Genomic DNA, 22,141 nt, shown 5'->3' with positions numbered 1-22,141 from the left:
CAAGTGAAGTAGTGGTAACTTGAACCTTTTGAGGCAGATCTTATTGATTTAAACATGAACTGTTTTTAGAGATTTAAACTCCTTTTGTCAGTCATTGTTTAGTTTTGCTAAATTTCAGACACAGTAGGAGGTTACCTTGTTATGCTCTACTGCCTTTGACTGCAGAGTCCTGGCAGTCCTCACTCTTGTACCAAGAACGAGCTCAGTAGTGCTCAGCAGTGCTGCTTGGGGCTAACAGGATCAGGCTTTGTATGGGACTGGCTTATGTGGGAAGCTGTCATGTAAAAGCCGTAAGAGCATTTCTGTTGTATCCTTGTCCTCGCAGTGGCCAGTTTGCTATAGTGAAGAAGTGTCGAGAGAAAAGCACAGGGCTGGAATTTGCTGCCAAGTTCATCAAGAAGCGCCAGAGCCGGGCCAGCCGGCGCGGGGTGAGCCGGGAGGAGATCGAGCGCGAGGTCAGCATTCTGCAGCAGATCCTGCACGCCAACATCGTCAAGCTGCACGACATCTATGAGAACAAGACAGACGTGGTCCTCATCCTGGAGCTGTGAGTAAGAGCCCTTCCCTGCAGACATGGCTGAGGTGAATAGAAACCAGAGAGCACTGCAGAGGCTGCTGGAGCACAGGGGTGCTGATAAATGGAGCTGTTGCATTCTCAGGCTTCACAAATCTCAGCAGGAGCACTGAGTGAGGTTGGTGGTAAACAACTTCCCCAGCTCATCCATGTGCCCTGGGGATACAGGTGCACCTGAACATCAGCTGAGGTCATTTGATACCGGGCCAGGGAATCTTGTCAACTTGAAAACAGTTTACTAAGGGAGGGATTACCTCGTGTCTGCCTAGAGCTGCCCTGACATAAACCTTGGAGGAAGTGCAAGTGGCCACTGAATGCTCATTTTATTTTTCTTCCTGCTTTCATCTCTTTCAATACATGTGAGACCATCAAGCCTTTTCCAAAATTCGCAGCCATTCTCACTACTTCCATATTTTCCTCATTTAGATCAGCTAGAGGAGAAAAGGGGAGGAGGGCAAGGGAAGAAGAAGAAGGTTTTTTAATCCCTTGGCATTGACTGTTGAGGTGAATAGCAGCAGGATGGGAATGACGAAAAGCTGTTTACTCTTGTGCTTGAGGATATGAGGGGGCAAAACCACTGCCGTTTAGGTCCTGCTGACAAGTGGACCTCCTCACCCCTACATGCAAAATGATGCAATTTTTCAGTGTGTATGGGGCAGGAAATACAGTCTCCATGCTTGAAGTTAGGTAGACCATATATTCCCTAGGACACCAGGACCTTGTGGATGGAATCCAGGCAACGAGGCTTTTATCCCTGAGGGAGCTCTCTAGGGGAGCCAGCATTTAGGTCAGGGAGCATTCCTGGAGATTAGTGTGACTGCTGGAAGATGGCATATGAGTGATGATGAGCACCTGTTAACTTTGAAGTAGATGTCTATGGCCAAATGTTGGTCTCTGCGGCCAAGCTCTGGAAGACAGGGAAGGAACTTGCTCTTTCTCACTGGTGACTACCTTGAGCTAAAGCAACCTCCTGTTTCATTACCTTCTGCTTTTCCCTGTCCTCATGTGGCCTGACATATTTTGTGTGTTCTTTTGTCAGGCTGTAACATATTGCAGTTTGTAAAAATCTGCATGCAACAGAAATTTGACCTGATAAAGGCCTCTGCATTCAGCTGCTGTATACAAATTGAGGATGATGATAATTGCTAATAAAGATAATTAAATTCTCTCTGTAAAGAGATAATCTCTTCCCCTCTGACACCCTGCTCTCAGAGTCTCATATTCCCTGCTGTTTATCAGAGTAAGTGTAGCAGCACCTGGCCAAGCAAGTGTGGTAATCTACAGTGAACTTCAGCTTCAAAAGAATGGCCCCAGTATTGCTGGGTAATTGAAGAAGGTGCCCTGGTGTTTGAAAGAGGATTTGTCTGAAATGTTGACCCTCTCCCATACTCACAGTGCTGGCAAAACCATGTCCTCTTTTCAGAGAGGTCAGTTCTGCAGGTGCTGGTTCTCCTGTTCAAGAGGAGTGCCAGGTCCATTGCTGTGCAGTGCAGTTTGGCAGGTACATGGCTTCTCTTTCCTTCTGCACATTGTCCAGGGACTTGCCCCCAGCTTTCTGTGGGGCTGTTGTTCTCTGTGTCCTGGGCCCTGCCTGGAGCCTGCTTTGCCCAAGCAGAAGCAGCCTGGAAGCAGGTTGGATTGATAAACCAGTGTCTTCTCTACAGGTTCTCTCCTCCCCAGTGTTCTCTACAACAAAACCTGTCCGGGAAGGCTGATGGTAGTGCTGAGACCCTTGGTAGGTGTCACCTAGAAAAGAAAATCAAGAGATGAAGTAACAGTCTCACAGGTTGAACAACTGAGATTAATAGAAAGGAGAAGGTGGCAGCTAAAGACAGTAGTTGCAACATATTTCCGGGTCATATAAGCTTATTTTTGTTTGCCAGGCATTTAGTTGTAACAATTGAAGCATCAAGTGACTTCTGCCCAGGTGAAAGGAGGTAACTTCTGCCAAGGTGAAGAGTCCTGCCTCACATGGATTAGAAAAGTTTCTGACTATGTGAGAAGTGTGAAAAAAAACCAAGTAATCAGTGGGCAAGTCACTATGCCCAGTGTAAGTCTCTGGAACAACAAGGCACCTTGTCACCAGCAGGAACAGCAGAGGAAGCTAAGACACAAACCAAATGTCTTTGTGGCTTTGGACATGCTGTTCTTGCTTGCAGTGGACTTGTCCTTGCAGGTTGTGCAGCTGTTGACAGTAGCTTCCTCTGAAAGAGGCAGAGTAGGGAATCACCATGTTGTCACCACCAGTGTTGTGTGGGAGCCTGGGGTCAGAGGAGCAATTTCCCAAAGACTTCTGGAGCACCAGTTGTGATCTGACTTGTCTGTGACTCGTAGCACCTGAGGAACTCAAAGCATTTTGACCTGCCAGTGCTTTGACAGGCCAAGAGCTTGTTTTCCAAAATGACTGTAGAGTCTCTCAGGCCCTTTGCTTGCACTCTGAGCGCAGGTGGTTGTGCACCAGCACCCAGGAGTAACAACTGTTCTGTGGGTGTCCCCAAAACTGAATCTGAATGAGAATAAAACAATAATACTAATGACAGTGTGAACTGGCAACAATAAATGTAAACATAAATATGAATAATAGCTGCAAACAATGCCTAATTCAATATTTAGGTGATCTTGTTTTAGATAAACAGAAATATACCACTGGAACTCTCCGTAGAAGGCACAGAAATGAAAATAAAACTTATACACTAATAAGGGTGCAATGGATTTCAGTTTTGATGCGAAAATTCATAGTAACTAAGAGCACTTCCTTGATTTGGGAAAACTGGTTTTGGTACCTTCCAGCCTACTGCAATCTGCTTTCTTCTTAAAAAATTCAGCACCAAAGAAATCCTTTCCTGTTAGTTATGTCAGGCAAGAATCTGTAGTAGAACAGGGTAAGGGCTGCTCTGTAGAGAAAAGATTCTGTTGGCACATTTTACTACCTCAGGTTCTGATGGGAACTGCTAAGAAAAGTAATTCTTCAGCAGTTGTTGACTCTTACAACTTGTTCATACAAAATGAAAATGTTGAAAGATAGCGGTTGTAGTGGTTAAGTTGACCTTTTGAGATAGGTGCATGTCTGGGGATTCAGCAAACAGTGTAACTCCACCCTTTGTGATCCTTGCAGCATCAATGGAAAAGCCAGTCCTTAATTTACAGGGAAGAGAGCTGAAGCCAAAAGAAGGTTTAGGCACACCTGGGACCAGAACACAAAACTCATGGTTGGCTGCATGAGTAGGCTTTTTCTAACTGTATTGAGGTTCTTTGCTGCTTTACTTTTCTTTGCTTGCATTTTTGTTATGGATTGCAGTGCAGGAGATAACAGGATGTTTTTGGTGTGTTTTACAGGGTTTCTGGAGGAGAACTTTTTGACTTCCTGGCACAGAAAGAGTCTTTGAGTGAAGAGGAAGCAACCAGGTTCATCAAGCAGATTTTGGATGGTGTGAATTACCTTCACTCTAAGAAAATTGCTCACTTTGATCTAAAGGTAAAGATGTTGCTTTAGTCTTTGGCTGATCTGGAGCTGCTACTTTTGATATTTAATATGGGTAAGGTCAGGTGGTTATTGAAGATGTTGCAAGAATTGCAAGGTAGAAATCAGAAAGCATAAATAAAGAATCATTAAACTGACAGTGACTATCAAATGACCTATTATATATTCACTAAATTACTCTCCTGGGTTTTAAAGGACAGAGTGTGGAGTTCAGCAAGTGTTAAATTAGAGATGTATTTTTAAGCAGTGATCTGATCAGATAGAGGATATTTCATCATTATCTCATCATTTGACAGGGCTCCCTTGCCTGCAGTGGAGCTATAATGGTTTATACCACCTAAGGAATAAAACAGTCCTCCATGAGGTAGTGACAGTGACTTTTTCTATATCAGTCTGTTCTGTCTGTTCTAAAGAAGCTTACCTTATGTGTCTGTGGTCAACATATATGCCCTAGATCCATGAAAGAAAACCAGGCTTGTTACCCTGAGGCTAAAACATGGTTGGTCCAATGACTGTGAGAATAAATTATTCATATGCTCTGTTTCCCAGTGCAGCTCTGACTGAGAGAATGTGTTAGCAGGAGCAACTTCCACGTTAGATTCTGCTGTGGAAAAGCCAGGCAGCTGCCAGCAGGGAATCAGACTCTCTCGCTGCTGCCCTTGAAGTTATGATTAAGTTATGACAGATTAATGCATTAAAGCTCATCATGGGAGATAAATTGAACCCATGGTTACTCTGAAACCTGTGAATTCAGGCCATGGTAGGGAGTAGGTAAGGCTGAGAAATTTAGTTGAAGAAAGGACTTTATGAAATATGTTTGATCTGGTAAAAAGTAAAGTCTGTGGTTAAACATGTTAGTTTTGATTTCACAGTTCAAGCTTCAGCTTTGTCTTACAATGCTGTGAGAATGCCACATGTTCTTTTAATAGCTTGGTATGATCTAGGACCTCTGATCCAAACTGTTTGCATTTTCTGGACTGTTCAGCTGGTAAATGCTGAATCTTTTCTTGGCTTTGTTGCAGCTGTGAATTTAATCTCATACAGAAGTTGGTTTGTCCTTCCCTGAATAGGTTCAGCATTTACCAAAACATCTTCCATTGGCTTACAATACAGTATAGAGTCAACTGGGCAAATATTGTGAACTGTAAATTCCAAGAACAGATCAGTAAAATTGCTGTCAGCAAAATATTGTGCTGTGCAGCTGTCACTCAGGGCTGGGCAGTAGCATTTTGTCTGCAAACACCTGCACTGCTTCAGCTGCCTGCTACCTCAGTCAAAACAACTGTAAATGGTTAAGCACAGGGATGTTTTTCTTATTTGATGATGGTGTATATGCAAAGGAAAAAAAGCACTTGAAAGCTCTGTTACTTTCCAAGATATTAATATTTTAATAACATAGATCTATCTTTTGTCTTTTTTAGCCTGAAAACATTATGCTTCTAGACAAGAATATCCCTATTCCACACATCAAACTCATCGACTTTGGCTTGGCTCACAAAATAGAAGATGGAGTTGAATTTAAAAATATATTTGGAACTCCAGAATTCGTAGGTGAGTGACACGTTCCTTTGTCTTACTTTGCAAATTTCAGAGGAAGTTGAGACATCTTGTCAAAGTTAAAAATTGAGGGATAGAAGTAGTTTTGATCTTATTTCTGTCAAGGCCACTTAAATCCAGTGTTTTACATTATTTTTCTGGAATAAGCAAAGGTACTTTCTGTAAACCAGAAGTACTACTCCTGTGAGATTAGGCTGCTGCCAAATAAATATTTAGAGATGTAAATTCAGGATTGAGATTGTGAAGCTCTGCATATACAAATTATAATCTTTTTACTTGTTGCCTGGGATAAGTAGATCTCTGCATTGTGGTACATGAGTACACAATTACATGGGTATCTGTCATTGCTTTGTAAATAAAACCACCTCACAATGTACATCTGCTGAGTACCCTCATGTCCCCTTACATTTTTCCATGTGGTTCTCTTTTTGATCCTCACTGGTCATAATTCTGATCTGACTCGCCTGGATTTTAAGTTATTCCTGCTCCTTTCTACTAGTTTCTATTTTGGGGTTTGTTTGGGGGCTGGGTAGAGAATTGTAATTAATATTCCAGTTAAACACAGCTGTTACAGATAATTCTTTCCAACTTATTTCACCCTTGCTCTTTTCTCTTCACGCAGTCTTATATGGGGATGTTTTCCAAGTGTGAAATCCAGTTTATAAAGATAAGTTTCTTATAAAGATAAAGAGTTTGACATGGATAGCAGTGTAGTCTGGCAAGTTATTTCAATCTCTTGCTCAAGGGCTCTTTCTGACTGGCATTTATGAAGTTGCTATAATGGCACCAGTTAAAAAACAAATCTAAAGCTCATGCTTAGGGGCAGCAGCATTCTTGGGAGGTGAAATAATTTGTTATTTGTTGTAATTTGCAGTATAATTACTATATAATGTCTGTTTTACCCTTATTCTTGAGTTGCATTATGCTCCAAGTTACGCTACGTGATCTCTTCTGAACAGTTGTATTTGGGCTGTAAAATTATAAACAATGTATTCCCTAATTAACTTTTCCCTCCTCCCCTTCTCCCTCTTGGTAATTCTTAGTCTGCTACTCCAGCCTGGTAAAAATTTGTTACCTAAGTTGCTGCTGTTTGATTAAATGTTTCTTACAGCTCCAGAAATCGTAAACTATGAACCACTTGGGCTAGCTGCAGACATGTGGTAAGTTCTATAATGTGTTTGTGCTTTCTTTTTCTGGTTACTGTACAATTACTTTTTCCTATTTTGCTCTTAATAGAATCCATTGCACCACAACAAATTTTAAAAAAACCCAAACAAACGAAAACTTAAATACAATTAATGAGTCTTTGTTCTGTCATTCTGTTTTTATACATTATTTTAAATTAAAAGACAAGCATTTAATTTCTGCAAAATTACATTGAAAAACTGGAGTGATGGCAGTTCCAGAGTTAATTGTTTGCCACTGTCCATGCAGAGGAGCACTCTGAGAAGGAAACATGTTCCTGCAGAGCTTGTGACAGCTTTATTTGTAAGAGCCCTTCACGCAGAGGAGACCTGTGTACTAATGTAATGGGAAGGCAGGCAAAAGAGGTCACCCCAAATCAAATATCCTGTTTCTGCTCCTCTGTGTTTCATGTGTGCACTGTAGTAAGCACCCACTGAGTAGAAATACACAGACTTCCAATATCCACATTACTTGATGTTATATGAAAATTTTTTTTTTTCCTCAAAACCCTGTTCTGTAAGAGATGTTTGCAGTTATCTAAAGTCACAATGGCTCTCCTGCCTCTATTGCAGCTACTATTGACTGTTGTGTATTCTGCACATTAGGAAGAATACTGGTCGTGTAGAACCCCTGCAATTAATGTCCTTTGTTTTTTAGGAGCATAGGAGTCATCACCTACATACTGTGAGTACAACAATTCACTCCTGCAGAAATGTTCCTAAAGCTCCGTGGCACTAGTACAGAACAGTTCTTCCCTTCAGCCATTTAGGGACCTGCACATGTGTGGTGAGCAGGGGTTTGTCTAAAAGACAGGGGTTATCCCACAGCCTTTTCAGTTTAAAATAAGGAGTAAAAGAAGAGGGGCATCACTAGGCATTTCTGTATTTTGTGGGATTTCATCAGTTCCAAATGGTAGAGGATGGAAAAGCCAAGAAGATTAATAGCTCCTGGAATGACTGTGAGTTGCCAGCGTGAGAGCATAGAAACAGAAAGTGTAACAGTCCCATTTACAAGTTGGATTATTTCAGGTGGAAACAGTGAAGTTTTTATTTGCTTGTAAAGGTAGCAGTCTAGATTATTATGCATAAGTAAGGTCACCCATTTCAAAAAGGTGAATTTAATCTGAAAGAGGAGCAGAGAAGTTGACCCTGGAAGCTGATAATTCAACTTACAGGAGAAAAAAAAGGGTTTGTTAAAGCTAGTAAAGCAAAGGTTGGTTGGAGAGATCATCATAGTCAGTAGGCATAAAGGCAAAATAGATCACAGAATACTTTTTAGATACAGATTCTCTTTGGAAGAAAAGCGTGTCAACTGGTGGTGAATAAATAAAGAGGGAATTATGATGTGCTCAAGGTCTCAAATAAATGAGTTTCTGTGGGTATCTGAGGACAAGTAGTTGAGAGTTTTAAGATGGAGCTTGACAACCTGGGAAACTACTTGTGTGACAATGAATGCATGCGACAGAGGAGCAGCACTCCTTGCTTTTCCTCTCCTTTGACATGAGAATTGCAGGAGTAGACAGTGATCCTTGATCCTACCTACTTCCATCGAAATCCTGTGACTCCTGGGGAGCAGGGAGCTGACACTGCTTGCTGGGAATGTCACACCCATGGCTTTGGCTGTTCCTTGTGATACTCAGAGAAATAACTTGCTGCCAGACTTGAAGGAGGTGGACTCCTGTATTAGATGGATTTACACTACACATTTCAGGCATCAGGACAAGTACAGTGGCTTGAAGGGGAAGGATTGTCTTTTCAGTGTGGAAAATTAATCTTGGCCTATGCATAAGGGTTACACCCCAAAAGCTGTAGAAGAGAGGTAGGGTCTGAGGAATCAGATTCAGTGCAACAAATTCCCTTCTTTTCTGCAATGCAAAGAAAAGTTTGGGGTATTGGTTGAGCCCAAGCTCAGGTACAGGGATTTAAAATACTGTCCAGACCCTTGCTTTTTATCAGCACTCTGATCTGCACTGACACACCTGTACTTGCCAGGACATAAACTTTGTGAATTGGTAAAATGGGTATTCCTATTTGATGAGAGGAAAACTTACGAGTTGAGGTCAAGCAGTAGGTGGGAATACTTAGCATGTGATTAGTGATGCACAGAGCCAGCTTCTCCTCAGATCTTCCTGTTATACTGAGGGGTCTGTGCTGGAACAGAGTAAGGGAGTGGTTCCTGTACTGCATCCAGCACAGAAGAGCTGTTTTACCTGCTTGGCTACTAATGATTGTTGTGGTCATTGAGGTAGAAAAATGTCTCCACACAAATGATCAGGAAAAAAGAGCACAATTTTTACAGTGGGAGGGATCAGCTTGCATGATAGGCTATGGACGAGAGATTTGCATGCCTTCAACTCATATTGCCTCCTAGTTTTAAAGCCTTTTGCTCAGAAGTGTTCTGAATAATGGGGGTGTGTCTATGATACCACCTACTTTAGCAAACGTGGCAGCAATCAAATAGATGCCATCATCAGGTGTAGAGTGAAAAATGCATCCAAGTCCTCCATTCAGTAATTCTGCGATGATTCAGTGGGTTATAAGGGCAAAGCCTTTATTACTGAGGTCTGCTGGTACATATTTACAGGCACTGAGTCAGGATATGACAAAAGCCAGTTGCATTGGATATTAGGATTTGAGAATCCTCCCATTTCACAGATTTCAAAACTGAGCCCCAAAGAGAAAAAAAGAAAAAATCAGAGAATAGCGGACTGTTGATTTTGGCTTCCAACAAAGGGCCAGAAGGTGGAATTACAGCTGCTTCATGGCATAATTTGGGGAAGGGGAAGAGAAGCCAAGGCCTTAGGGCAGGTTTCCAAGTTGCAGTTTTGGAGCAAAGCTCATGGTCTGTGGAGAGATGCCTACTTGTAGCCAGCAGAAATGGAACCAAGGCTTAAGAGAAAGTATGTTAAACCCCTTAAGAATTGAGACTGACTGTGGTTTATGAGATGAAATTTACTGCATCAAAGACAACTGGAGGACCTCACTCATGCTCCCCTGCTTGTTTCAGATGCTTTGGTGGTGTTGTGTGATTGTAGAGGGGGGAGGAAGCAGTTTATGCACTTGAGTGTTTATTCTGTGGATAAGATGACATATGGTAGCTGGGGATTGGGCTGAAAGGCTTGGGTGGTCCCATCTAACTTTCTGCTTATCCCCCAGTATTCCCAGCCAACCTGGTGGTGGCAATACAGACAAAGTTTGTTGAGAGTGGGATCATGTAAGCAAATGGTTTAGTATTCAAAACCTCAGTTTAGTTCCCTGGAGTTGCTGCAGTCCTGTTTTGAGCCTACTGCATCCTGAAACTGTTATCAAAGCTGGACATAATAGATAAGCACAATAATAGTCCAGAAGATTATAAGAAAAGGGGTGAGATCAATCTCCTTGGTATAAATAACATTTCCCGTAAACCAGAGTTTTGCAAGTCAGCATCTTTTTGTGTTGGGGAAGAAGGAGCCTGGAGGAAAGCGAGGGCAGAGGAGTCTGGGAGAACTCTGTTCTGACACAAGTTTTATGGAGCAGAGGTGCAGAGTCATCAAAGATGAAGGTTGACAATCACAGCTGAGAGATGGGCAAAGCAGCAGGAAACATTTTTCTCAAGTCAAGATTGCTAAATGGCATATTTTTATGATGCTGTCTCCATTACATCCTTGCAGTTGGAGCAGGATGTCAAGAGAAAGAAATTTTGTGTTGTCCTGAAACATTTGGATTTTATTGCAGCCAAAGCCCTTTTGCTTGTGGATTCCTTTTACTGAGCAGCACGGCCCTGCCTCTCCAGTGGAGCTGGCTCCTAGGCAAGGCCATGTGCCTGGCTTCTGATCATATGTTGTATTTTGCTTCCAGCTGAGAAAGGTCTCTTGGTTGAACCCACTGTGCAGAGAACTCATCAGCAGCTTTGCAGAGAGAAAAGTAGGGGCAGAGCTTTTCCTTCCTGAAGAAGAACTACAGAAACACTACACTATCAGCTTGAAGGTTATAGAAGCTGCAGCCTGGTAGTCTTTGTGGGCTCACAGGGATAGAGACTCTCCTGAGCGAAACTTCTTCTAGTTTGATTAGCAATGACTTAAATGAGGCACTCAGGAGAGGAGCATCTCCTGAGTGCATTTCTCTCTGTGTGCATGCATTAGTGCTCCACTAGAGACTTCCAGTGCAAGTCTGGCTCAGCTAAGTGAGCCACAGCTGTAGTGAGCCAAAGCTGGCCATGTTTTTTCCTACATGGCAGAGCTGCTTCAACACAAGAGCCACAAATGTCCTAAGAATATATTCCACGGTCACTGTAATTTCATTATCGGACTTCTGCTGTTTATTTTACCAACTGATTCCTCTTTCTGACTCATCTAGGCTTAGTGGTGCATCACCTTTCCTTGGAGAAACTAAACAAGAAACACTTGCCAACATCACAGCTGTGAATTACGATTTTGATGAAGAATTTTTCAGCAATACTAGTGACCTGGCAAAAGACTTTATTCAGAAATTACTGGTGAAAGATACACGGTAAGCAAATATTCAGAAAGATCCATTTATCTCTAAAATAAACCTGGTGAAATGTGGCTTGACGAGTGAAAAAGATCTTCTTGCAGTGTGTATTGCCAGTCAAGAGCAAGACAGGTGGATGCTGCTGTGACCCTAGTTAATCACTGCATCCCCAAATCCTGAGGAGAGGAACCAAATCTCCTCAGCTAAATGCCATGTTCAGGACTGAATTCTCACCTCAGTCAAGCTGGCACAATAGGGTGTAGCTGAAGGGCTGAAAATGATGTGCACAGTCTTGAGTTCAGGGTAACCACCACTCCACTATTTCAGTTTCTTATTAACTACTCTACTAAGGAGGTGATACCATCCCAGAATATGCCCCCAGTGGTGCAATGCCAGAAAAATCAGTACATGTGCTGATATGGAGTTGTTCTAAGTCTCTGTATCTGTGGCAGTCACCTAGGGTTTGTGTGACAGCTATGCAGATCTTTGTTCCCAGGTAACAGGAACCACGGTTTTTGGGGTTTTTTTTGGTTTTTTTTGGTTTGTTTTTTTTTTTTTTTTTAGTTTAGTTTAGTTTTGTTTTACTTGCTTTTAATAAAGTGCACACCGAGGTAGCATCTCCTTCCCTGTAACCTTTTTTGTCCTGGAGGAAAGTCAGACCATTGTGATTCTTTCTAATGGCTTCATTAGGGGAGAAAATAGCTACGAGAGAGAAGGAGCTGTTCAATGAAGATTTCTGCAAATCATCAGGCCTCAGTCTGGGGTAGAGTAGGTGTTTGATGGGAGTTTTGCACAGGTCTAGCAGCTCCAAGGAGAAGTCAGTGCTGTTGGTATTTGTCCCGTGTGCAGACATGGTGCCTGTGCAGTGCTGTTTCTGTCTTTGAGTCTCAGTGCTCTTAACATGCTGTTCCCCAAACTGCTACAATGCAGAAGGAAGTTAGGTTTGATCCACTTTGATTAGGTTTGCTGTATTCCTCTCAGAAATGTTGCTTTTAGGAAACAACAGCTCCTGCAGTGCTGAAATACTGTGTTCCAGAGGACAGCTTTGGTATAATTACTGTTGGTGATCTCTGGTATAATTACTGTTGATTCAGACACAGATGTATCAAAGGTGTATAGCAAGAATGTATTTTCTAAGCACGTCGGATGAACAAAACAAAGGAATGTTGTATAACTTTTCATGGAAGGGTGCACAAAACTACAGGTAGATTTTGATGAAATAAGAATTAAAGTTGTGCGGAGTAAGGACAGTTACCTACTGAAGTTTAGAACAGTAACTAAACTGCACCCAAGCAGTGTGCCTCAGGGAGAAACATAAGCTTGAAATTTGAGGGTTTTTCCTGGAATTATCCTGATAAAAGCTTCATAGGAAGCCTGGGAAGAGTGTGGGTCAATGGACTTCTGTACCAAGTATTTATCATTCAAGTTTTTGGGTTGTTTTTTGTGTTGTTTTTTAGGAAGCGGCTTACGATTCAGGAAGCTCTATCTCATCCATGGATAACGGTAAGACTGAATAAAGAAAAAGATCTTGTTTTTTTCCATGAGCAAAACAGAGATCATATTCTCTTACTGGTGTGTTAAATGGAAAACTGCCCTCTAAGTACTTTGTGATTGATGCTGGGTGACTCAAAGAGAGGTACAGGGAGAAAATTGCTTGGGTCTGACCAAATCCTTGGATTTCTGCAAATTACTTCCTTTATTATGATAACATTCAAAAAGAGAGTAACAAAGCTCTGATGTTTATTACACATTACAGTACCCATATTGGACTGGGCTTTGCATTTTTCCATTTCTCTCTGTTTGCATGGGCATATACTGTGTGTTGGCTTTTGTGCTTTCTTGAATTGAAAGCTGACTGCAATCAATATAGAAAATATGATTTCTCTGGAGAGAGAACTGCTGTGTACCCCGTGTTCTGGTTTGCTTACATTTGTGTGTCTGTATGTATTTTTCCATCATAAACATTGCTTGCTTATGTGGATAAGTCTCTTACTGAAAATACATTTAGCTAGTCTCAGCATGACTAATGAGGATTTTTGAAATTCAGTTTTTGCTTTGCATTGCACAGAAGTTGGTGTGGTATTAGGGTTGTTGGTTTTCCTCTTACAAATATTGATAGCATTGACACTATTAATTGCTAAAAATTAGCATGAAAATAAATTGCAGCCATGTTGTTTGCACTCATCACATTGGAATGAAAAGCATTTGTCACATTCAGTTCTGGGCTTATGTGTTTGGTGTTTGTTTCTTTTAATCAAATGCACGAAGGAAAATCTTTGTGAGCAAAGAATCTCCCAGCATTGTGGAAGCCCTTTGTCCCTGCATCCTTTGTGTAGACTTTTTGAATCGCTGCAGTCTTGTAAATGTTCAGTAATATTGGTTCCTCTGTCTGACGACTCACCAGCTGAAAGATGAAACCAAAGTCCAGGAAAACAAGAAGGTGGAGAACGTGCAGCTGAAGACAAAACGCCTGAGGGAGTACACCATAAAGTGCCACTCGAGCATGCCCCCCAACAACACCTACATCAACTTTGAGCGCTTTGCCCGCATTGTAGAGGACATTTCCCGTGTGGAGCAGGGCTTCAGCACCTTGGCTGCATCCCACGATTCCTTGCAGGAGGACATGGATGCTCTGCTTTCTATTTATAATGAGAAAGAAGCTTGGTATAAAGAAGAGAGTGAAAGCGTGAGGCACACGCTGTCGCAGCTGAAGTATGAATACCGTAAAATGGAGTCCCTGAAAAGGCACTTGCATGAGGACAGTGAGGCTGTCGGCGCCAGTCTCGCAGGCTTGTGTGGGAAATATGCTGAGCTGCAGAGCCAGTATGAATCCCTCAGGCAGGAACTTTCTGAGGAAATCAAGTGGATACAGGATTTAATGAGCAGTTTTCAACTGGAAAATGAAGCCTGTGTGAATGGAAACTTTCACTCTGTTTTCAACAAAGATATTAATGAATCACTAATGGAGCTGTTGAATAGATCTTGCTGTGAAGAATTTCTTGCAGGGTTGAATCTCGATGTGACAGAATCCCATCAGTAACACTGAGATCAGGCTAAGTGCAGGGTTTGTTGCTTGTTTCAATGTACATCAGTTTAAAAAGGTTCTGGTGCATAGATTCTACACAAAAACATGACCTAGAATTGAAGTAGAAGTTCTGATGTATTGCACAAGCTGCTGACCAAGGCCATAATGTCCCAGTGGTTTGTAGTGTTGAAGTTGTTTTGTTTTTTTCCTGTGTTCAGTGTCTGAACTTGCAGGAACAAGATTATCACAGTGGTATGGACACATCTAACACCAAAACCTTTGGTATTGCCTATATTTTACTCTGTGTCATGTATTACAGTTCCTAAAGATTACTAGGTAATTAATGTGGAATAAAGAATAAGTCATTCTGTACTTACTAGAAACTGGGTGCCTGGAAACTAATAAAAAATCCCCTCAAAGCATCTTTGGTTGGCTGAAGGAAACAGTTGGATAGCCCTGCTGCAGACAGTTCTATACACCTTATGATACAAGTATTTGTAAAGGTTAAATCTGTAAATTAAAGCAAATGGTGTAGTAATTTAGCTAATACTGTGGAAATTTGCTGTGAAATGGCTGTCAATGAAGAATTTTAGGATTAGTGTTTAGGCCAATTGTGCAGGGTGAACTCTTTTACCATCAAAGGTAAGGTGAATTTTAAATGAAAGGATTAATCGACAGCTGAGTTTCCTGTCCTGTACCAAAGAAATTCTATTCAAAAGACGCCATTGGGAACTTATAATGATGAAATGACTGTGCAATTTTGCAGTGCAAATGTCAATTTTAGACTAAGTGATAATATGGTCATCTGGTTTGTTTTCTACAGTGAAGAAAATTACAAAGCCACAACTAACTTAATCTATGGCATCTATGGTGTGGCATTTGAGACTAGTGTTCTTGCTATAAAGATTTTTTTCCTTAGGTTTTATAAAGTAAAAGAAAACCCAACCTTGAATCATGCCCTGCTGTCTTGTATTTCAAAGAAGTCATTTGATTATACTGTATTAATATGCACAGATGTACCAATCTCATTTTTGAACACAATAAATAGTTATTTATGCAGGATGCAGTTGTTCCCTGACTGAAAAAGACACCGAGTTTCTGTGGGCATTTGCTGCATGGTGACTGTTGTGCAACTACAAGAATCAGCGAGATAATAGCTCTAGTCCAGCTAGAGTGAATCTTTACATATATGTATTAGAGTTTATCTTTCACTGCCCCTCCTCCCTCCTCCTTTTGCAGAGAAGTTAATGACCTAAATAAACTGAATTGTTGTTCTTCCTAACATGATTAAGAATAATGTTTCCTAATTTGAGATAAAAAGATAAAAGCATACTCTCATCTAATTTTTTGCAGAGTACAGTGGACCCATTTACTGCTGTCCTCACAAAGATGTGCAGAGGCTGAGGCAAATTCAGAATTGTGAAAATAGTTATTCACTTGGGATATTGTTGCTCCCATCATTGTACTGGAAGGAGAATGGAGACTGGATGTGCTCTCTGTGTCATTGTTCTTGGCACAATATGTGAAATTTTCAAAAGCTTCTATAGTGTAGATAGCCAGGATGTGACCTTGGCAAGCTGGCGCTGATGGCTGGGGAGAATTGGGCTCTACTGTGACAAATAGGATTGAGCATTTTGCATGTGTCCATTTTTTATTGTTTCAGAATGCTTCTGCAGGTTTCTTTGAGCTGGAAGACCCATTCTAAAAGCTGTCCAGGAGAACTGGAACACAGGATTTTATTGTCAGGGGGAGAGAGCCTTAATTTCTAAAATGCAACTTAAATCTTAGTGGGAGTTAGAATTTGCAGAAAGCACTCTCAAGAAAGAGAGTCTGCCTCTCCTCAGCCATGATCTCATATTCTTTGTTCATATTGATTTTCTTTACAAACAAATGCACTGGCACGATGCAAAGGAGCATTAAATGAGGCCACCTTGTTCCTGAGCATGTTTGGGTGAGGGCAGTGTTGTTGTAACTCTGTCCTTGAGGCTAATCACACACTGCTTTTGAGAAGAGATCCTGATGATTTGAGAGAATGACATGGTCACTGGGTTGCAGGGGACTTAAAATGAAGAGGTGGTTATTAGCACTCTGCAGTAAAGTGAGTTATTTAGAGTCAGCGATGGTTCTGAAAGGGCACTGGGAAATTTTTCATAATGATTGTACAGCTGACATTTAGCCAGTGACGTTTTTTCCATTTCAAATTGATTTCTGCTCACCTGTTGCACCAAGCTGGCTGTTTGCAGCGTGAGGAAATTATATTTAATGTTTAATTGTCGCAGTTCTGTTGAATGCAAATGGTGTGTACATCTAAATGAGAAGGGGGCCCAGCTGATAGCTTGGCTCCTTAAAGTGCTGCTGAGATACGTGCAAAAATGCTAAACCTACAGCATTTGATGAGAAGAGTGAATTTGTTGTCTCAAACGTTTTAAATTATTTTGCTGAAAAAGATGTTTAAATCCTCACTGATGTGTTTTCCATTCTCCTTTGGTACTCTTGCTGTTTCAGGTGCATGGCTTGGCTGCATTCCAGTCCAGTTCAGTACAAATATTTCTGGGTTATCCACCTCCTACATACACAGATCAGAACAGCTGGAATGGTTGTCACTCCATACTCTTTGAAGGACTGATTCCTGGCCTTTCTCTTTTCACTCTTGTCTGATCTGGTTTTGAACCATTTCTTTCTTGCAATCTATCAGATTTGGTTTTAAGGTTTATGCAAATTTTGAGTACTTTTGGAGGTGAAATGTGCTTCATTTTCAGAAGGACTGTGTCAGCATTTGTGGAACATCTGTTTCTTAACATCAGGTTGACATCCCAAGGACTAGGCACATGTCTGAATTCTGATCTATATTCTTCTTTATTCCTATTTTTCAATCGTCAGATATTGCACTTATTGCCTGGGTGTCAATGCCTTGTGCTGTCATACTCTGGCTATGGTTAAAGGGCAAAGCTGAAGTTTTTTTCAGATAACATGTATCCTTATCACTAATACTACATGACAGCTACCTTTGTTCCATTTTATTACAGTGATGTCATCTAGAGAAAAGGGAGATGGGGCAGGTGTGCATGAGAAGCACCTTAGCAACTTTACAGAGTGAAAGCACAGCCTTAGCACCCACTAGTTTTAGGATTTTATTTGTGATCAAAAGGGTCCTGTCTAGGCCCAGAGTGGGCTAGATTTAATTCTTTTTGTATGAAAAAACCTGTATGAATCTGTAGCTTCCCCAGATTCTTTCAGCTAGCTCTGGTTTGCATGAGGTATCTTGCATATTTTATGCACCAAAGGGAGCTGAAGAATAAAATTGCTCTTTTATCTTCCAGCCCATGGACAGGCAACAGGCTTTGGTTCGGAAAGCATCTGTTGTTAACATGGAAAACTTCAAAAGGCAATATGCTAGACGGCGATGGAAGGTATGACAACAAGCCTTTAATCCTTCTCACATGTGGCTTCCCAAGCCTGGTGGGATCAGAGGGCAAGATAGAGCTTGAATGTAAAATTGTAATAGGCAGTAAATGAATGAAATGTGTTTGGGTATGTCTGCACTGGGTATGTGTGATCAGATTGGTTTTCCTCCCTCTCTGCACAGCTTTCGTACCGCATTGTTTCCCTGTGCAACCACTTCTCGCGCTCGCTGGTGAAGAAGGTCCTGACACAAGATGAGAATTTGGTAGGTGCATTCCTCACACGGGAAGAAGAGAAGAGCTGGTCTTACTGTGCAGTCATTTTTGCTGTCCTTCATGGATGCACAGCCCAGCAAGACAGCAGTGGCTTGGAGTGGGAAACCAGAGGGGACCATGGCATCATTTGTGTCTTTAATGCTGCTGTATGTTCTGTTGCTGTGACAGGAATCTTGTGCAGGGAGAGCCAGTGACTTGCTGGACCTTCTAGAGGCTAAGCACATTATTGTGTAAAGGAGCAGCAAGGAGCCTGCAGATGATGTCTGGATCGCAGGCAGGCAATGACCGTGGGGTGTAACTGAGATCTGAGCAATTGCAGGGAAACTCACTGCTTTGTGCCCAGCTCTGTGATGGAGAGTGGGGGACCCTGGCACTGCCTGTGACCTTCTGAAGTGAAACGTTATGGGCTCTATTAGCTCTGCTCTTCTCAGTAGATGATACTGATAATATTGGAACAGCATGTTTAAGAGCATGGTATCTGATTTACATGAGACTTTGTGGTCTTTCTATTTCAGAGAAACTGTGAAAGTGACAATGAGGATCTTTCACAAAGGAAAGCCCCTCCTCAGAGGAGAAGCAGCATATCATAATGGGATGAGAATTCCGGGGGCAGGAGACAGGAAACTTTCATCCTTGCTGAAGCAAGCAGCCCTGGCAGCAGACTTGGACTTCTTGTCTAAGTCCTTGGTCCAACTACCCCAACAACTGGATGATGGTCTTAAATGCCTACTAAGCATTTTAGAAAGTTGGGAATCAGGATTCCCAAGGAAATGCTACAGCACAAGCACCAGTTGGAGTGCTTTTATATGTTGAGTGTTTCAGTGATACTTCAGTGATACTGATGTCAACTGCACTCAGGGTGTAGGGTTTCTACTGATGATCTTTACTGCAGAGTAATTCACATTCCGCACAGTGGTTAAGACTGTGGGCATTATTATTTCAGTCAGGGAATTGCTAGCGAGTCATAAGGATTTTCTTTAAATTCAGTTTTTATAATTGTTAATAGCATAAATATTTGATGGCAAGTATCTGACAGGTTTTGTTAGCTGTATGCAGTACTCTGTTACTGCTGCCACTGAAAAGAAGATCACAAAGTCATTACATATCATAACCTTGATTTTGTGAACCTGGCAGTAAATAGTTCTGAAATGCAACAAGAACTGTGCTCTGGCCATGGTCTCTGCCTGAGGATTAGCACAACTCTCATTGTTAGTGTGAGTGTAACTGACTGTGGCACTGAGGTAGGCCATGGCAATTTTTGGATGAAAAAGAGAAAAAAAATCTGTAGTGATTTATATACACCCAAATACAACATTTTCATGGAATGGTGACAGGATGCCTCACCAAAAAAAGGACATTTGTAAACCTAAAGCATGCAAAGAAATAGTCTTTATTAGACTTTGTTATTGCTGTCAATATTATTTATTTTCAGCAAATTGGAGACTCTTTAACACCTATTTGTATAGGTGCTGTTTACATGTAACCCAGACTGCAGACACCTGTATTTTATTCAGAGAGTTGTACCCAAAATTGAGGAAATAAGCACTTTGATATTGATGTAATATCTTTGCACAGGGAAGTTGCATCATTTAAAAGATATTAGTTTCTAAGCCAGTATTGTTCAATTGGTACCAAAAAATGTGCATAGACTAGGGTATGTTTTCATTGAATGTGTTTGCTGTTAGAAGTTCCTATTTATTTTGTGATTTAATGAATTAAAAATCAGAAAACAAGTCTATTGGAAACAACTATAGATGGACAAGGAAACTGATTTTGTTTGGCTTTACACTTGTCACCTCTAGGCTGAGGTTTTAGAGCAGAAGGTGTTGAAAACTAGTATCAGGTTAATTTTGATGGCTTCCAGTTTCTAAGACAGAAATAAAAATATGCTACTTATATTTGTAACTTTGTATCCTTGCTTAGTTGGAGACTAAAATGCAGTTGATAAGAAATTACTTCTGTGAAAGGAAGGAAATGTATGAGAAACTTTGGAGGAGAGGCAGAACGTAGGATTTGATGGAAGAAACATAAAATGAGGGAGGGAGTGGGAGGAAAAAAGCAGTGGAGACGAGTGAGTATGAGAGGGATGTGGAGCTGATCTTGGACTGGGAAAGTTGGAGGAAAGGAAAGAGAATGTGGATATATGGATTGTGGAAGCTGGAGAGTGAATGTTTCTGCAAATATGGCACTGCATTTTTAAACTACTTATTTAATTTCTATTTATTTTATATCTTGTGCTGCCATAGCCTGTGATGTGTGCTGGGTAAGGGATGAGGTGCAGGGCATGGGCTCCTCTTCATATTCAATTAAAAGATATATTTCTGAACTTTCTGTGTAATTCTTGAGACAGAATCCTCAAAAAATGTCGCAGTAATGTATCTATTGAAAGGGAGCAGTAACAGGGACACCTGAAGTTTCAGTGTATCCTAATTTCAGCTGGAATAGAGTTAATTTTCTCCTTAGTAGCTGGTACAGTGCTGTGTTTTAGATTCAGTATGAGAATCATGTTGATGATAATATGCTGATGTTTTAGTTGTTGCTAAGTAGTGGTTACCATAAGTCTGGACTTTTCAGTTTTCCATGCTCTGCTGGTGAGGAGGTGCACAAAAAGCTGGGAGGGATCATAGCCAGGGACAGCTGACCCAAAATGGTCAAAGGGATATTCCAGCCCATGGAATGTCATGCTCTGTATGTAAACTGGGGTGAGTTGGCTGGGAGCCACAGGTCACTGCTCAGGGATGGGCTGGGCATTGATCTATGGGTGGTGAGCAGTTGTGTTGTGCTTCACTTGTCTTTCCTGGGGTTTATTCCTCTCTTTTCTTTTCCATTATTATTAATTATTATTATTATAATATTTTTCTTTAGTTCAACTACAAAACTGTTCTTATCTCAGAGTAACCCTTGAGGTTTGCTTTCCAATTCTGCTCCCCACCAGGGCCAAGGAAAGGTGAGCGAGGGGCTTTGTGGGGTCTGGTTGCCAATGGGGGTTGAACCATGGCAGTGTCTGGAGGGAATCTTTCATAAACAGAACACTAAAAATATATATTTGGATAAAAAGCCTCCCAGCTTACCTACCAAATTTTGCTTTCTGCTTTCCCAAGGATGTGGAAAACCAAACAGACTCCAAGCCAGTGGTGTTTTTCTGAATTTCTGGACTTTGAAAACACCTTTGGTTCACAAATTTGAGATTGTGGGATGTGTATGTAAATTACACTTCTGAAAATTAAGCCCTGGTTAAAATAGGTGTTAGGCTGTTGGATCAGGATTGTGCTGTCATGGAGATGGGGTTATTCTCATGTAAAATCCTAGCAACTATTGAGAAAGATGGGACTCAGCAGAAAGGCAGACAGAGTGCAAGGCTGTATGAAGCTCTGGCTTATTAATTCTACCTTTATAAAGATGTAAAGTGGTGTTTTAACAAAGACATTACAGACAGCTCACTATTCAGTCTTCAGTCATTTTTGTGCCCAGGTGAGCTAAGGCCAGGCCTTTGTCTCTGGCACTCAGTCACTGCACTTGGCTCCCAAACAACTTCATTGCACAGAAACCACAGCACGCAGCACTCGTGTCCATACAAACTCTTCCCTGACTGTTCCAGGTAGGAGCATGCTGTGAGTGTAGAATCTCTTGTACTCAGGACTAATGTTGGTGATGCATTAGGAAGCTTTACAGTGTTTTCCCAGCTGTGGTGTTCTCTGTATGTCCCATGAGGTGAAGCTCAGCGGGCTCAGGGAGGCACAGTGTAATTGTGCTGCTTCCAGCCTACTTTCTATGTATTATTCTGTTTTGCATTAGGGAACCTGGAAAGTATGTGATGTCTGGGGAAAAAAAAAGAAAAAGCACAGTAAAAAAAAACCACAAAAGCCCACGAATATTAGCCCACGAGTATTTTTATTAAAGTATGGCTATTTTGCTAGTTTTATTCTTATTGTAGTGGTGATGTTTTTTTAATCTACATATATTTTTTATCAGGAGAAACACTGATTTTTTGTTTGTTTGTTTGTGCCTGGAAATAGTACAGACTGTCAAAAATAGCAGATATATTTGTAATTTGCTAATAAAATGTTGGAAAGCTGGCCGGGTGTGTGTCTGTGTTTCCCCGAGGCCGGGGCCTGAGGCGAGGCCCCTCAGCCGCAGCTGTGGAGCCCAGGAGGGCAGGAGGGGGCAGCGCCC

At 41.4% G+C, this 22,141-nt stretch overlaps 1 protein-coding gene across 3 annotated transcripts in view; it reads left to right on the top strand.

Annotated features, from left to right (window-relative positions):
• Window positions 1-22,033, top strand: part of DAPK2 (death associated protein kinase 2) — a 33,587-nt gene extending 11,554 nt beyond the window's left edge. The window contains exons 2-11 of one of the 3 annotated variants that reach the window (XM_005419688.2): window positions 326-547; window positions 3,911-4,049; window positions 5,477-5,606; window positions 6,724-6,772; window positions 7,455-7,481; window positions 11,132-11,284; window positions 12,724-12,769; window positions 17,612-17,701; window positions 17,878-17,958; window positions 18,484-22,033. In XM_005419688.2, the coding sequence (XP_005419745.1) occupies window positions 326-547; window positions 3,911-4,049; window positions 5,477-5,606; window positions 6,724-6,772; window positions 7,455-7,481; window positions 11,132-11,284; window positions 12,724-12,769; window positions 17,612-17,701; window positions 17,878-17,958; window positions 18,484-18,558 (1,012 nt within the window). In that variant the 3' untranslated portion in view covers window positions 18,559-22,033. Of the gene's footprint in view, window positions 1-325; window positions 548-3,910; window positions 4,050-5,476; window positions 5,607-6,723; window positions 6,773-7,454; window positions 7,482-11,131; window positions 11,285-12,723; window positions 12,770-13,670; window positions 15,354-17,611; window positions 17,702-17,877; window positions 17,959-18,483 lie in introns of those variants that run through there. The other 2 variants (XM_031055987.1, XM_014306509.2) reach the window with 2 other exon arrangements.
• The last annotated feature ends 108 nt before the right edge of the window (window positions 22,034-22,141 follow it).

The sequence above is a fragment of the Geospiza fortis genome, unplaced genomic scaffold (genome assembly GCF_000277835.1).
Source record: "Geospiza fortis unplaced genomic scaffold, GeoFor_1.0 scaffold171, whole genome shotgun sequence".
Classification (NCBI taxonomy): Eukaryota; Metazoa; Chordata; class Aves; order Passeriformes; family Thraupidae; genus Geospiza; species Geospiza fortis.
The sequence above is the reverse complement of the archived record's forward strand: the minus strand, read 5'-3'. Positions and strand labels throughout refer to the sequence as shown.